This window comes from Salvelinus sp. IW2-2015, unplaced genomic scaffold, assembly GCF_002910315.2.
Source record: "Salvelinus sp. IW2-2015 unplaced genomic scaffold, ASM291031v2 Un_scaffold6879, whole genome shotgun sequence".
Lineage (NCBI taxonomy): Eukaryota > Metazoa > Chordata > Actinopteri > Salmoniformes > Salmonidae > Salvelinus > Salvelinus sp. IW2-2015.
Genome location: NW_019948140.1, coordinates 1 through 15,702, shown reverse-complemented (window position 1 = coordinate 15,702; position 15,702 = coordinate 1). Strand labels below are relative to the sequence as shown.

Here is a 15,702-nt window from a genome sequence, read left to right as displayed (position 1 = left end):
AAAAAAAGTCACCCTTCTGGCGTAGCTGGTTACGAAAGTAGTGTGTTTTTAGCGTATCTTCACAACCAACCAACAAAAATGAATTTTTATTTGAGTATCCTCATCCTGTTGATTTTTAAATGTTGGCAAATAATGTCTTGTGTGTACACAAAAACAGGTTTAACTCACTCACGTAAAAGGCCAGCCTACTTCTTCTCTCTGCCTAGGTTGGTAGATGACCTGGAGGTCATTTACCTTAACGTGTAAAACATTACTTGCCATTAAAGCAGGGTGTCAAAGTCAAATGGACGGAGGTGCCAAATAAAACATTTAGCCTACAAGGCCGAGGGCCGGATGTTCGAATGTTCATTGAAAAAATTTTAAATTGACGCATATAGTCTAGTTGAACCTTAATTGAACCTACTGAAAACCTAACAAATATATTCCAATATGATCAGATAAATAAAGCAATATTTTCTTATGGTTTTTGATGAAATCCCCCCCTAAAATGGCCGGGCTGATTTAGCGATCTCTTCTTGCCAAAATAAAACTGGCCTTGACAGCAGCCTTGGCCTTGTGATTTGGCTTCTTTTGAACAAGAGCCCTGTCGAGATTTGAGGCCTCGTTTTTAATTCCTCTGCCTTTTGTAGCCTTTGTTCCATGTCCATATCTTGTTTTTGTCCGCGTGTTTCGTTTCTATAATGTCGTCTCAGATTATACTCTTTCAGTACCGCACACTTTCTCCACACAGAAGACACACAGGTTTTCCAAGACACCTCCGTGAAACATTATACTGCCCGACTCCCACCTTGTTTGAAACCCCGGTTCTCAGTGTCCACCTTCCGTTTTGCCCATTTTTGATGGGTACTGAAAGTTAATTTTACTGATGATGCTGACGACTGGCTGTGCCAATAATATTGAAATGCGAAGCAGCCTACTGCTCGTGCGTCACCGTTGCCATTGGGAAATGTAGTATTGGTGCGTGTAAAAAAGATCTGCGGCTGCCGGCTTTGCTGCGGTCTGCGGCCGGTTCTAATAATAAACAAGATCATCCCAGGGGCCGTAAAAAACCTTCTCGCGGGCCGGATGTGGCCCGCGGGCCTTGACTCTGAACATATGTGCCATAAAGAAATAAAATCATTTTAAGTCTCTTGTTTAACAGACAGATATCACGACAGTTCCACATGTGCCAGATGTTTGACCAAACACAGACTGTTTTCCTCCCATGRCTACAAACTGCAATGGCAAGGTCCCAGCAAGGCTAACTAAACAGTAACCAAGCAACCCTGGCCACTGACCTTGTCAATGCAAGGATAATGCCCCCCCAATGTAGAGTTTAAAAAGCTTGAGCACAGGATCGATTCCATTCCATTGAGTTAGGAGAAGATTGTAATGAAGTAGGCCCAGTTATGGTGCAGCGCACTAGGCAGTAGTTTACAGTAGCCTAATGAAGCATTCACAACTTCTTATCATTGAGAAAGAAAAGACTGCCACCACTATAAGGAGGCTGTTTCACCTGTCTCAAAATGTCTCTCTAGCAATAACATTCCCAACTACTTCCAGACTATGCATTCTTTAARAAATGAAGAACACGTTGCACCACATAAAAAGTCCCCATATCCCCAGCTATAAAGGGAACATTTACAGACCCATATAYCCATAATCAAGAGACTCAATGAACCAATCTCCTCCCACATGCACTTTGGAAAGCCTCTCCTCTGCGTTGTGTATGTTCAACAGGTAGAATCATGTTCCCTACTGCACTACCTCCCTTCTCCGAGTCAGGCTGTGAGAGAAACAGCCCCTGGTAAGTGAGTAAATTGTTTTCATTACTTTAAAGCTACTGTCTGCAATTGGTACATTAATTGTTTTACTTTTAAATGAATGATATATAGCCATTGGTTAGGAGGACTTGTAGTGTGTACTTTTTTATTTYGWTTGTTAACGCTTATAGCAACTTTTATTGATAGGATGTTWGGATCATAATTAATAGGATAATTGGGGTAATAAGATTGATAACCATCAGCTTTTGATGTGTACTGTACACACAGAGAGTCAACCATTAGATTATCTACATTTACATTTGAATTTGTTTATGGGATAGGAGTATGTTTCGATTTAACCTCTAACATTTTATTGGCGCCTCGCTATCAGCCATAAAAGTGCAATGAGGACAACTTTTCTAAATAGTTTACTTGATGATGAGTATTTCTCTTCAGGACCAAATATTGTAGTTTAATACATACTAGTACACAATAATGGAATATACATGTACGTAATGGAATTAGCAAGGTGCAATGCCTCTACATACTTTCAACGTTTTTTGAGTGTAGAGATGGAATTGCGGCACAAAGAAGGCAGTGCTTTGGATAAACTCTCCGTTTATAAGGTGGATGTGTATGTTTCCCTTTGGTCACTAATTCAACGCAGACTAATGCTTTGTTTTTGACGGTTGAGAAGCCCAGGAAAAATGTGTGCTGGATACTACCATCCCAGGAATACTCCCATACAACTTTCTAATGTGAACCAAGCCATAATAAAAGTTACATAACTATGATTATTATTATGTGTAAGTTGTTGATCTTGTATTCTTGACTAAGGGAATACTTGTCATTCTGATTTATGTCAACAGTCATTGCAGATTTCATCACATTCAGACATGCTCCGTGTGTGGATCAAAATCTGTCTCCCTCTGCCAGGTAATGCTATCCCTTCACACGTACACCTTCTCTGAAACATCAAAAATCCCCTGATTCATTTTGCCATAAAACCACAACAACAAGTGGAAGCATGTTTTTGATTTGTCATAACACTACGCTCACTACAATGCCTGTCCACTATACTGCACTTCCAGGGGTAAGTAGCTTCATGATCCACAACACCCTCCCAAGCCTGTGCTTGGAGACTTCCCCAAGACGGGCCTGGTTCAGCTGAAGAAATGCAACCTGGACTCAGTTCTCCAGCAGTGGATCTGGAGGGACCAGAGTCTCCTGGAGTGTGTGGGGACTCCAGGTGCCTGTCGGCCCACCACTCTCACCCCGTCCAGACTGTACCCTGTGGAGGGCTAGAGGATGGGGGACACAGGGTGATGGGGGGCTGCGGTGGGGGTGTGAGTTGAACAGGCTGATCAGTCAGAACAAGTTCTCTGGAGCTCTCCACAGACGGGAAACGACTGACGCTGTCCACAGGAGCAAGCAGACCAAGTGGAGGTCTCTGGATGAAGGGGATATATGCCAGGGGAGGCTCAGTAAGTGATTGTTGTTGCTTCAATATTTTTTTAATCGCTTAATTTACATTTAAATTCACTGACTGTGTAACAAATCCTCATGGCATGAAATTGGATCTTTGTGTACATTGACTTACATGAGTGAAGCTCTAGAATGAGCAAATAAGCACTCAAGATGTTGAAAATAATGTAACATTTTCATCTCCTTTTGAATGATTGACTTCATCACAATTTAGCAGTTGTTAGATTGGGGCTTTGCGTGAATTGATACAGTATGGGCCTCTCAAACCTAGGCTAGAAGATATTAACTCAATGTCCTTCCACAATAGTCCCTCATCCACCTTGGCCACATGGTGCCATTGTGGCCACCATTTTGTCCGCATAAAAACTAACACAGGGGATGGTGATGCAACATGTGTTTCTATATTTGTATTGGCACCTGCAGGATCCAAAAGGGCATCGAGCGATCCCGATGAGTTTGAGGTGAAACCTGCGGAAGAGCAGAAAGCYGGGCCTCCTGGTATGACCGATGAACAGAAAGAATTCCTCAGATGGTTCTATCGCACTGAGGACCGTAAGTGCTGCTCCTTATTGTACCTTTTTCCCACTACCGAGCTGAGCCAAACTGAGCTAAGCTGTTCTGTGCCTTGCTGGAAAGGACAATGAGGAAGGAAAATAGCCAAGCCAGCACAGTACAGATAAGGTTGGCATGATAGTGTGAAAAGGGTATTATTAGTGTTGTATTAGGTTAATGTTGTTTCAGGGTAGCGAACTGATCCATGGCCATTGTTTGGGAAATTACAAGTAAAATAGATATGATTGGATTGTTCTTAAGTAGGCTATTTGTTATGACAGCTCCATTATGTTATTCAGCTCCATTACGTTATTCAGCTCCATTAGGTTATCCAGCTCCATTATGTTATTCAGCTCCATTACGTTATCCAGCTCCGTTATGTTATTCAGCTCCATTATGTTATTCAGCTCCATTACGTTATCCAGCTCCGTTATGTTATTCAGCTCCATTATGTTATTCAGCTCCATTACTGTCACGATCATCGTAATAACATTCGGACCAAAGCGCAGCGTGATATGGGTTCCACATGTTTATTGGATGAAACGCACAAAAACAATAAAGAACGAACGAAATGTGATGTAAACAAAGTGCTCACAGGCAACTACACATAAACAAGATCACATTAAACACAGTGGGGAAATGGCTGCCTAAATATGATCCCCAATCAGAGACAACGATAAACAGCTGCCTCTGATTGGGAACCATACCAGGCCAACATAGAAATAAACACCCTAGATTACCCACCCTTGTCACACCCKGACCTAACCAAAATAGAGAATAAAAAGGCTCTCTATGGTCAGGGCGTGACAATTACGTTATCCAGCTCCATTACGTTATCCAGCTCCATTATGTTATTCAGCTCCATTGCGTTATCTAGCTCCATTACGTTATCCTACTGAGCAGTTTGTTCTTACAATATATACTCAGTTAATCASTTTTCTCTTTTCATGGCACTGTAGTGCTGGTGGTYTCATTTATGTGATCTGATCCCAAAGCCTCCATAAAGGGATTGGTTATAGTGAAGTACTTTTTCTCTTAGTCAGATTTACATGGTAGTAAACTTTTATTCCCGCCAAGGCTCCAAGTCTGTAAAAAAAAAAGCTGTTAAGTGCACACTTGGTCCAAGTTCCAATGTTTTGTCTTTGATCACCTCTGAAATTTCCTGTGGGGTTATAACGGTGGGAAGATTTTCRGCAGTTACAACTGTGTGTTCTTGTCGTKACAGCAACTCCCTGGAAGTTTGCGATGCTGTCTCTGTCCTTCGCTGCCCTTCTGCTGGGCTGTCTGCTTCTGGGAATGGGCTCCATGGCGAACAAGTAAGCCCCTATCTGACACTTACTCAACTTAAGTAGACTAATGTCTACTACTCACTCAAAAATACTAATGTGATACACTGTAATTCTAAACAAGAAATATCCATGTGTCTTCAATTATGAAACATGGTGTGGTGAAGATACTTCTGGTCAACAACAATAAATGATCCAAACAAGTGTTCATCCCAAATAACACCCTAGCCTTATGGCCCCTGGTCAAAAGTAGTGCACTATGTAGGGAATACGGTTCCATTTGGGATGCAACCAAAGGCTCTGTGGAACCTAAATACAGGACCTGTTATGGAAGAAAACAAAAGCAATCGCCATATTTGTGCATGCTGGTCTGGCATCTTTATTTACACCACAGTGACTACATTTCCCATCATCCCTCCACACAGAAACAGAATAAGATAGCCAAGTACAAGGCGGCGGCTCTGGCCATGAAGCGGAGGCGGAAGAACTACAGGTCATCGTCACGGAAGTTAGAGGTCAAAGAACTAACTCAGAGGTCAAACCCGTCAACAGCGCCTCTGTCCAGGTCAGTATGAGCCAATCTGAGATCCCAGTGAGCCAGGCCAAGCCCCTCCAGGACAACGGGGAGGTAGAGGGTCTCAAACCAGGGGACATTGTGGTGACCTGGAATGACGGGAACGTGTCCAGCCTGTACCCCGAGCCTGAGGGGGAAGTGGAGGTGTTGGCGGAGGTAGAGAAAGAGGAGGTGGTTGGGTAGAGAAAGAGAGTGAGGAGTAGAGAGAGAGACAGCGGAGGAGTGGTGGTAGAGGGATGAATGAGAGAGATACAACGCCACGTTTCTCAGTACTGCTCCTCTGCAGAGGCAGAACAGAAACTCCTATTTACTTAGGCATAACTTTCATTTTAAGTTGTTTTATTTTAACCTGTAACTTAAACAACCACTGTCTGTTTAATTACTGTAATGCCTTTTTTACACTACTTTGCTGAGCCAGACCGTACTGTGCTGGCTCAGATATTTTATTGGTGGATGCGTAACCATGCCAGCGCAGTACAGCTTGACTTGGCTCAGTAGTGTGAAAAGGGTATACACTACTACAAATAATTGTGTACAAGATGTGCAGTAATCAAGTCATCAATTCACAAGTACTTTGGAATATACATCTACTGTAAACATTGCTGGCCGTCGAAACATCGCAACCAACTATTTGAGATACCAAATAGTTTGTAAATGTTGTTTTTTGGTCATGAAGAAGTGCAACGTGTTGTTTATAGTGCAGTGAAAAGTTTTCCTATGTCACTTGACAGTATGTAGGAACACGTATAAACCATGTGTCATAAGCTATTCAARTGTAGTCTACTTGGGAAACACTAAAAGGCAACTAAACATGGTCTGAGATAACATTAAGATTGGAAGATCAAACTTCTCTTTATACATCTCTTTTGTAATTCTATTTGTAAAGTCTTTTTAGTTATAATGCTGGACACCAGGAAGATTAGCCKACGTCATGGCATCAGCTAATGGGGATCCTAATATAATCCAAACTCGAATTATCTTGCTGTGAGTATAGTGGAAAGCTCTTGTGAGAGAGTATTCACATATAGATGTTTTGGACAGAAAACAGAATTCAGTGGGTTAACTTTTGTCATCATACCACCTCTCCATATGTAAGATAGATTTTCATTGTGTTATAAAAGCATTCCACCAATTGTAGTATTTACAATAAGGAAATAAAACTGTTCATATCAAAATAGTTGTGTTTTGTAATTTTGGTTGGGATGGCATTAGCATACAATAGTATAAAAATGTGTTTTAAGTTACAAAAAATGCAACAGTTGTTACACTGATGAGCCTGAGGAGGGCGCCCACAACTCGTGAAAACGATGTATATATGAAGTTAAAGCCCCAATGCAGTTGTTTTGATATCAATATCAAATCATTACTGGGTAGCAATTAAGTACCTTACTGTAATAGATTTCCATTAAAATTGGTGCATGTCACCATGGAAAGCCATGGAAAGCCATGGAAAGCCATGCAAACCTGCTGATTAGAAACCAGCAACTATCAGGAAATAACACTGATCACATTTTTTCACACTTTTAGAGTGTTAGTTCCATCAACTGTTATACAATATAATATAAAACACAGAAAAACTGAATTTTGACTGCACTGGGCCTTTAACTCAAAGATTGAATTGCTACTTTAATGTGTTACAACATCAAATAACTTAAAACATGTCTCTACATTAACAAAATATGTCTTCATTCGATCAAATTAGTTTTCCTTTAAAGCTCATTAAAATGTATATAGAAATACATGTGCATAGTGTTATCAATCTACACTACAGTGAACATACCATCACAAGCACTCCAATCACCACAATACATTTGGCAACTAACATAACTTTGTCCCAGTAACTGACTTCAAGACAAACTTTGAAAACTTTGGCAATATAAATTCAACATTCACAATGACAGTTTAAACACCAGTCCATTACTGTCCATCTCTCAAGGAGCTCTGATAATTACTGTTCCTTCTCTTCACTTGAAGGTGCAGTAAGTCATCATGACGTTTTRGKACACGCTCCAACTTAGTGATGGTGATATCCACCATGACAGCTTCTGCTGCATACAGTATGTTGATGGCTTGGTTGTATGTTATTCTGTCTCCATTTTGTTCTGCTTTTCACATTTGACACAGTCCATTGTCTCTCATACCTATTTCACAGTTCTCTCACTTGTCCATGTTGAAGCCACTATGGCAGACTTGTCAATAAGTCACTTTAGGAAAGTCCAGGTTGAGTCTCAAGTCTTCGAGCATGAGACACTCAGAGTCAAGTCTCAAATCTCTGAGCACAAGTCCAAGTTAAGTCTGAGCACAAGTCCAAGTTAAGTCTCAAGTCTCTGGCACAAGTCCAAGTTAAGTCTCAAGGTTTGAGCATAAGTCTCAAGTCTTTGAGCACAAGTTTGAGACAAGTCTCAAATTTCCAGTCTTTAAGTCTGGTCTCATTCTCCATCGACTCATCAGAAGATCTTGAAGCCCTTGAGCAGCGTCAGCGTGGGTGCCCGCCGTTTGCTCTGTGCCCGCGACGACTTGACCGTCACCAGCTTGGCGGTGGCGGGCACTGGGAGCTCCTTGTAGCAGGGGGTGGTGAACGGGGGCACGGTGGCGAGGCTGAACAATGGCTTGTTATCCTCACTGATGTAAAGGGGGCGTAACGGGGGCTCCTTTTGCCGCCCGCCTGCCTGGCCTCCCTCACGGCTTCATGGAAGACCCGCTGGACAGACAGGGAGTCCAGGCAAGCAGACACCTCGAAGAACAGGCAGCCGAAACGGAGGCGAGGGCCGAGCCTTCCAACTTACTCACCTGCCTGAAAGACAGAGTGGGAGAGACAGGTGATGGAGTGAGGAGAGAGAGAGAGAGATAAGGAGTGAGTGAGAGAGGTGATAACAGAGAGAATGAGAGAGAGGGGAGAGAGAGAAAGACAAAACAGGAGAAGAGAGGAGAGGAGAAAAACAGAAGCCCTTTAGTTTAAACAGCTCCAAAACACACTGACCACTATAAGCAGTACTATAATGCGCCAACTTTGCACATATCATTAGTCAATCACACACCCTACATCCTTAGCTAACAACAAACTTTCCCACAACTTTAGAGAGCGTTCCCTTAAAAGTCTCATTAGTCATAAACTAACGTTTTCATAGGGATGTTCCAAGAGATTATTCCATTCAAATATAACTTACCCAAAACTCGGTGACCATGTTTCTCACAACTTAAGATATACATTTTCTAGACATGTTTCAAGGGAACGTTGCAAGAACATTTACATGTATGTGTCCAGTTTTCTGTGGGTTTGGAGAAAATTCCATCGATGTCCCACCAAACATACACAGAACATGGTTGCCATATTCTCCGAACATAATATATTGATGTTCTAGACACGTTTCATGGAACATTGCAAGAACATTCATGTGTCCAGTTTTCTGAGCGTTAAGAGAATATTCCATCAACGTCCATCAAACATACACAGAACATGGTTGTCATATTCTCCAAACATAATATATTGATGTTTTCGCCTCCCAAGTGGTGCAGTGGTCTAAGGCATCACTACAGATCCGGGTTCGTTCCCGGGCTGTGTCACAACAGGCCGTGATCGGGAGTCCCATAGGCGGTGCACAATTGGCACGGCGTCGTCCGGGTTAGGGGAGGGTTTGGCCGGGGGGGCTTTATTTGGCTCATTGTGCTCTAGCGACTCCTTGTGGCAGAACGGGTGCTGTAAGCTGACAATGGTTGTCAGTTGAACAGTGTTTCCTCCGACACATTGGTGCAGCTGGCTTCCAGGTTAAGTGGCGGGTGTTAAGAAGCGCGGTTTGGCAAGTCATGTTCGGAGGACACATGACTTGACCTTCGCCCCTTAGCCGGTTGGGGACAAGTTTCATGGGCAACGTTGCAAGAACATTTCTGTCTATCTGTTGTCAGGACATCACCTGATGAAACCAAAGAAATGTTGTTCCACAAAAAAGGTTAATTACACATCATGCCTTGTTACTAGCAACATGACAATGTCTTACACCTAGAAGAAAAGAAGGTGTGTGGAGTGGCTATATCTGCTGGACATTATTGCTTCATACATTTATGTACGTTATATGTTTTGGTTAAATATAGCAACATGAAGACATCTTACACTGGGAGACAAATATAAGTGGTTGGAGTCTTGCCATGAATCAACTTTACTGGAAGTGCTTCAATAAACATGAGTCTTTCCATAAACACCAGCAAGAGGGCTTGGGTTGCCACACATGCAGCCAAATAAAGCCCCTCCGGCCAAACCCTCCCCTAAACCGGACGATCCTGGGCCAATTGTGCACCGCCCTATGGGACTCCCGATCACGGCCAGTTGTGACACAGCCCGGGAACGAACCCGGATCTGTAGTGATGCCTCTAGCACTGCGATGCAGTGCCTTAGACCACTGCACCACTTGGGAGGCCCAAACGCATTAACATTGAGGAGGACTGACATGATGTTTCATTCAGGCTTTCATGATTACCAGAAGTAGGCCTAGAGCTGCAAAACACTTTGGTGTTACTTGAGAGGTTATGGGCCAAAACAGAACTTTGCGAATGGCATCACTCCTCCTGGAAGCACTGTCGGCCCGGACCAAGACATGCCTTGGCTTTGGAGTATGTTATGTCGTGTGGTGTGGGTTTGAATCGCAGGTCCGCCTTTGGTGGATGAACCGGGTTATATTAGGAAGTGTGCATGTACAGAAAGCCTATTTCTAATTAAATCACCGTCTCTTAAATGTCCACCAGCTGTGTCTCTAACAGTCTTAAACAGACATCTTGGCATGCAAGACTTCTGCACCGGTATCTCTCCATGTGATACTACTGTGGTATGTATTGCTGCTACTGGCTATGCTGATATGAGCCAGTAGTGAGCTCTGAGCGCCTGCAGCAATACTTGGTAGCTATAACACCGGAATCTCATCAAGACGTTTGGACCTCTTGGTATAATGTCTCAGGCATTACACTAACAGAAGAGTAGTTGCAGGTTTGAGTCCCACTCGACTTCCATCCACCCACCAATTCGCTACACACCGTATCTCTCCATGTCCAGCTTGTTGCCCAGCAGTATAATGGGGTCTTGGGCTGCAGGGCCTTGGTGTGGACGGTGACGGCCTCCAGGTACTGTTGGCAGCCCTCAAAGCTCCGTCTATTGTCTATGCTGTAGACCACAAGGAAGGCACTGGCCCACCAGAGGTAGCGCTCACAGTTCACTGGGCCGTCCTGACGGTAGAGACAGACAAGGGGAAAAAGTCATCACTTCAAAACAATTTGTGGCAAAGGCTTTAGAAGAAGTATCAATTTATTTAGAATAGATCTTCAAATGGTATTCATTTGCACAGAGAATCTGTCATTGTGGCCCGGCTCTTGTAATGGTAATGCCCCACACGTCTTCAGGTTTGAATCCRACCTACTGCCCTTTGACACAAACTCTATCTTTCCTCACTATCATCCTCTGTCTCTTTCAAAAAAGACTATTCCCACCTGGTCAGCTGTGTCCATAACTTTCACAACGACAGGCTGTTGGTCCACCATGTCCTCAGAAGAGTAAGTATCCTCTAGATGGCAGTGAACACAACATGGAGGTCACAACATGGACCCAACATCACAATACAGTCATTCATGTGTCAATATGAACAAGTTTATTGTACATTTCTCTGAAAGTGCATCTGCCGATTCTTGTATAGTTAGTGTACACAAACTATTACAGAGGTGTTCTAATGTCCATACTAGCCTACCATAAAAGGCATTCCCAATGCACAGCGTGATTCTAAATGGTACTAGAGGGGATGGTAGGACAGAGCCTAAGGACATTTCTTGACAATTGCATTTTATTTCAGAAGGTAACAAATGGAAACTTACCTAGATTGGGGTCATATTCACTGATGAAGCGCTTGGTGAGAAATTTGACAGTCAACGCTGAAAAGAGAGAAGGGACTCATTCACTTCCTGTTTAGATTCAGCTCTTTGTTGTCACACTGTACAATCTAGTGTCCCAAATGGGGCATGGGAACCCTGTTTTTATATAAACACTCCCATGAAATATCAGATAGGAGTAGATTGCTTTTCATGAATAACAAACTATCAAAACTGGGACTATCGAAACTGGAATAAAATGTAAACAAAACTGGGATCTACTCCACTACAAATACTAGGGATGACAAATCAAGGCAAGTTCCTAATGTTGGGTTTACTCAGTGTATATTAAAACCTAACCAGAACACAATATGAAACCAACCTAAACATCACTAATGTTTTAACAATAAGCACTAAATCAATCCAATAGCATATGAAGGAGAAAGGGGAAAAAGATGGGGGGGGCACCTGATTTTCCTGAGCCCCTCACTCCAAGGACGACCACATTGACCTCAGGTTGTCCCCCCTCAGGGATAGCAGAGAAGTTACAACTCCTTGCTTTCCCAAACATCAGTGACATCTTTAGACTAAAACCCAGGAACACAAGTTATCAAAACAGATCCAAGTAACAGGATCTTTATTCAGTGCCTACATGCATTATTCAGAATATTATTAACAATAAAAAAAACATAACATAACCAAATAATATAAATGTGTTTATAACGGTACATAAACACTAATATTAATGCATATGGGTGATAGGCTACTATGCAGGAAACACAAATAACGCCCACGTTGAACGTTTCCATAACGTTTCAATATAACCTTACCTTAAAAGGTTTTCTCAGAGTTAAAGACTAGGGTAGAAGTGAATCGGCTAGTTGGTTTGATGTGGTTAAAAAAAAATCTGTATTTAAAATCATATGAATCCAAATGCAATAAAACATCCCAAAGGTTTAGAACGCGCTCTTAAATCCTGTCCGATGATGAGGATGCTCATACTCGATGGTGAAAGAAGCCCGAGCTGCTCCGTGGCTGCGCAGCTGGTAGGACCTTGCGTCAAGTAGACGAATCGGTTAACATTTGCTGAAGAATGTTGCTGCTTACGCACATGATTTACTGCCAAACTCCATTTAAGGGAACTGAGGTGAGGTCTCATAGTTTTTCTACATGCAGTCAGATATGATTTGGCAAGGTAGGCCTTCTTCCATCTCCAACTAACTTCATTGACAAGAAACAAGGACATCAATAAAATGGTTATGTCAGTTGAGATGGTTGGATTGCATCCAACTGTGAGTGAATGATTCTGTTGTTTTCATGTAGCATATTTTCCTCACAAATAATCACATAACTTCACAGTTAATACTTGACACATGTTAAAGTAATTGCTTGTGTAATAGATTCAAATCTGACATATTTGAACAGAAAGAACAAAGAAGAAGGTACCTTTTGACATACTGGACTTGGTTTCCCCTTTACCCTTTAATGAATGAGAAACTCCACTTCCTCCTCATTCTCTACATTGGTGGCAAAGGTGGTCTCTGGCCTCTGTTGGAAGAGCGCCCCGTTTGTATTGGGGTTTGCGTGGAGGACAGAGAGAGGAGTAATTATGTAGCCTGTGTGTGAACATTTACATGATTTGTATGGGGGGTGAATGATTTATACTACAGTAGGTGAATCCGTCTATGTGCATGTAAGTATTTGCACAGGTGCCACGACTGTATTGGAACAAGGACTGGTAGCATGCTGTTGTCATGTGCAACAGATCCCTAACAGACAAGGTTACTAAGAATTTAACTGTTTGGAATAATAGTCTCGTATAACAAATGTGACCTCGGGGAACAATCTATTGTTGTCTCTCACCTTTGCCCAACCGCTCCAAGGCCAAGAGTTCTGACATTTCCGCTGGCACAAACTGTCAGCCTCACAGACAAAGACCAATAAATCATCAGCATAACTGTACTGCTGTGCCCATCCATTCGCCCACCCGCTCCCATCCGACCCATCTCCCCTTTCCAGCAGGTCAACACTAGATTTCCCTCCGGCTGCATGTCACCATAATGTATATAAACTGTGCCACACGTTGCCTAACTGCTATCTATAGCCTCTGCTATTCTCGTAGCTGTGAAGAGCAATACAAACAGTGGATACCCTGTCAAGTGCATCTGCTCTGCACAGAGGAGAGGAAAGGGGGGATTCGGTCTAGCTGCTACTGTACCTAAGGAATATCATCATGGATAAAATGTCATGCTAGGACATGAGATATTTGATCTGACTCAGCACTTCGTCACTCTTGACAAATGCAAATGTGCTGTTTGAACACTTCAGTTGAGGCGATGGAGCCAAGCAGGCTGCCCTGTCTCAGGGACCGACAGTGACAAGCCGGCCCCGGCAAGCCTTTGGACTCAGGACGACAGTGACAAGCCTGCCCTCGGCAAGCCTTTGGACTCAGGGACCGACAGTGACAAGCCTGCCCTCGGCAAGCCTTTGGACTCAGGACCGAACAGTGACAAGCCTGCCCTCGGCAAGCCTTTGGACTCAGGGAGGACAGTGACAAGCCTGCCCTCGGCAAGCCTTTGGACTCAGGGATGGACAGTGACAAGCCTGCCCTCGGCAAGCCTTTGGACTCAGGATGGACAGTGACAACCTGCCCTCGGCAAGCCTTTGGACTCAGGGATGGACAGTGACAAGCTGCCCTCGGCAAGCCTTTGGACCCAGGATGGACAGTGACAAGCCTGCCCCGGCAAGCCTTTGGACTCAGGGATGGACAGTGACAAGCCTGCCCTAGGCAAGCTTTGGACTCAGGGATGGACAGTGACAAGCCTGCCCTCGCAAGCCTTTGGACTCAGGGATGGACAGCCTGAAAGTGAGAGTTGACGGGAGCGTTTTTGTGGTGAACAAACGCCTACTCGAGCAGCACTGTGAGTACTTCCGAGCCCTCTTCCAGTCGGGAATGCGGGAATGCCAACAGGATGAGGTCCATCTGCAAGGGCTGAGCGCTCGGGGATTGTGTTGGCGCTCCGAGTCCTGGACGGGGGATCGCCCCATCCTGGGTGGTGACGAAATCGTGGAAGCCATAGAGTGTGCCACCTTTCTACAGGTGGAGTCTGTGACAAAGCACCTGACCAATATCATCAACTCAGAGAACTGCTTGTTGATGTACCACACGGCCGCCGACTACGGTTTATGGGATCTGTTCCATCAAACTGCTTTATTCATTAAAGACATGTACCGGACCTGAAAGGAGGATTTGTGCGCACCTTACCAGAAGACCTAGTGGAGTACGTTGAGTCTCCATCCCCATCGGTACGTCACAGTCTGCAGCCACTCTCCTACCGTCGAGCAGCTCCAGGACTGTCAGAGGACGCGTCTGCTACCTGGATGACGAAGATAGAGAATGGAAGGTGCTGAGTCACCTACCCTTAAACACAAACACCACTATGGCAGGTGTGACCTGGCTAGACAACAAGCTGTACATTATAGGAGGCGTCCACGACGTCAGCAAGAAAGTTTGGACTCTGGCTTCTGCTACGACCCAGAGAGTGACTCCTGGTCCACTATTTCGAGTCCCCAGCAGCCACGCTACAACTTTACGTTAGGGGCCACGAAGGCTGCCTCTACGCCATCGGTGGGGAGTTCGACCGGAAGTCCATGGCGTTGGTGGAGAAGTACAGTTCTCCACGGCCACCTGGCGCTTCGCCGCTAATCTCCCCTGCAGAGCCGCCAACGTGGCCTCCACCAAAGCCATGAGCCGCATCTTCATCTGCCTCTGGAAACCCAAAGGCGTTACGGAGATCCACGAGTAGTCCCTGAGAGGGACCAATGGGTCCTGGTCACCACGCTAGTCCGTGACCAGAGCTATGGCCACTGCATGGTGGCCACAGGGACAATTTGTATGTCATGCGCAACGGGCCCTGCGAAGACTTCCTGATGTGCGTGATGGACTGTTACAACCTGACTACGGGTCAGTGGACAGCCTTGCCGGGCAATACGCAAACAGTAAAGGAGCCCTGTTCACATCGGTAATAAGAGGAGACTCAGTGTTCACCCTCAACCGCATGAGGACGACGGAGTTCGCCGTGGAGGAGTACAGATGGAAAATCAAGAGAGAGACCAAGGGCTTCGGGCGAATCGGCTCCATTACACGTTTCTCATGAGACTGCCCAAGACCAAGACTGTGGGAAACACTGAGGTGTTGACAAGACGGGCTGAGAGTTGG

At 44.3% G+C, this 15,702-nt stretch overlaps 3 protein-coding genes across 3 annotated transcripts; 2 read left to right on the top strand and 1 right to left on the bottom strand.

Moving 5' to 3' along the window:
- Positions 1–1,697: 1,697 nt before the first annotated feature.
- On the top strand, positions 1,698–5,826 carry LOC112079089 (uncharacterized). Its single transcript, XM_070442226.1, is given in 9 exon segments — positions 1,698–1,786; positions 2,612–2,678; positions 2,834–2,901; positions 2,904–2,973; positions 2,976–3,091; positions 3,094–3,226; positions 3,651–3,779; positions 5,005–5,096; positions 5,502–5,826. Coding segments are annotated over 8 exon segments (969 nt in total). The 5' UTR covers positions 1,698–1,786; positions 2,612–2,638; the 3' UTR covers positions 5,823–5,826.
- Positions 5,827–7,994: 2,168 nt separating this feature from the next.
- On the bottom strand, positions 7,995–12,484 carry rasl12 (RAS-like, family 12). Its single transcript, XM_024145132.2, is given in 9 exon segments — positions 7,995–8,283; positions 8,286–8,399; positions 8,402–8,433; positions 10,658–10,712; positions 10,715–10,850; positions 11,112–11,185; positions 11,490–11,546; positions 11,952–12,070; positions 12,314–12,484. Coding segments are annotated over 8 exon segments (777 nt in total). The 5' UTR covers positions 12,064–12,070; positions 12,314–12,484; the 3' UTR covers positions 7,995–8,086.
- A 1,729-nt stretch (positions 12,485–14,213) lies between these two features.
- Positions 14,214–15,690, top strand: kbtbd13a (kelch repeat and BTB domain containing 13a; the record flags this gene model as incomplete). Its single annotated transcript, XM_070442227.1, is given in 11 exon segments — positions 14,214–14,713; positions 14,716–14,785; positions 14,787–14,850; positions 14,852–14,993; positions 14,996–15,079; positions 15,082–15,156; positions 15,159–15,284; positions 15,287–15,355; positions 15,358–15,468; positions 15,471–15,620; positions 15,623–15,690. Coding segments are annotated over 11 exon segments (1,338 nt in total), but the record flags the coding sequence as incomplete, so codon positions are not given.
- Positions 15,691–15,702: the final 12 nt, after the last annotated feature.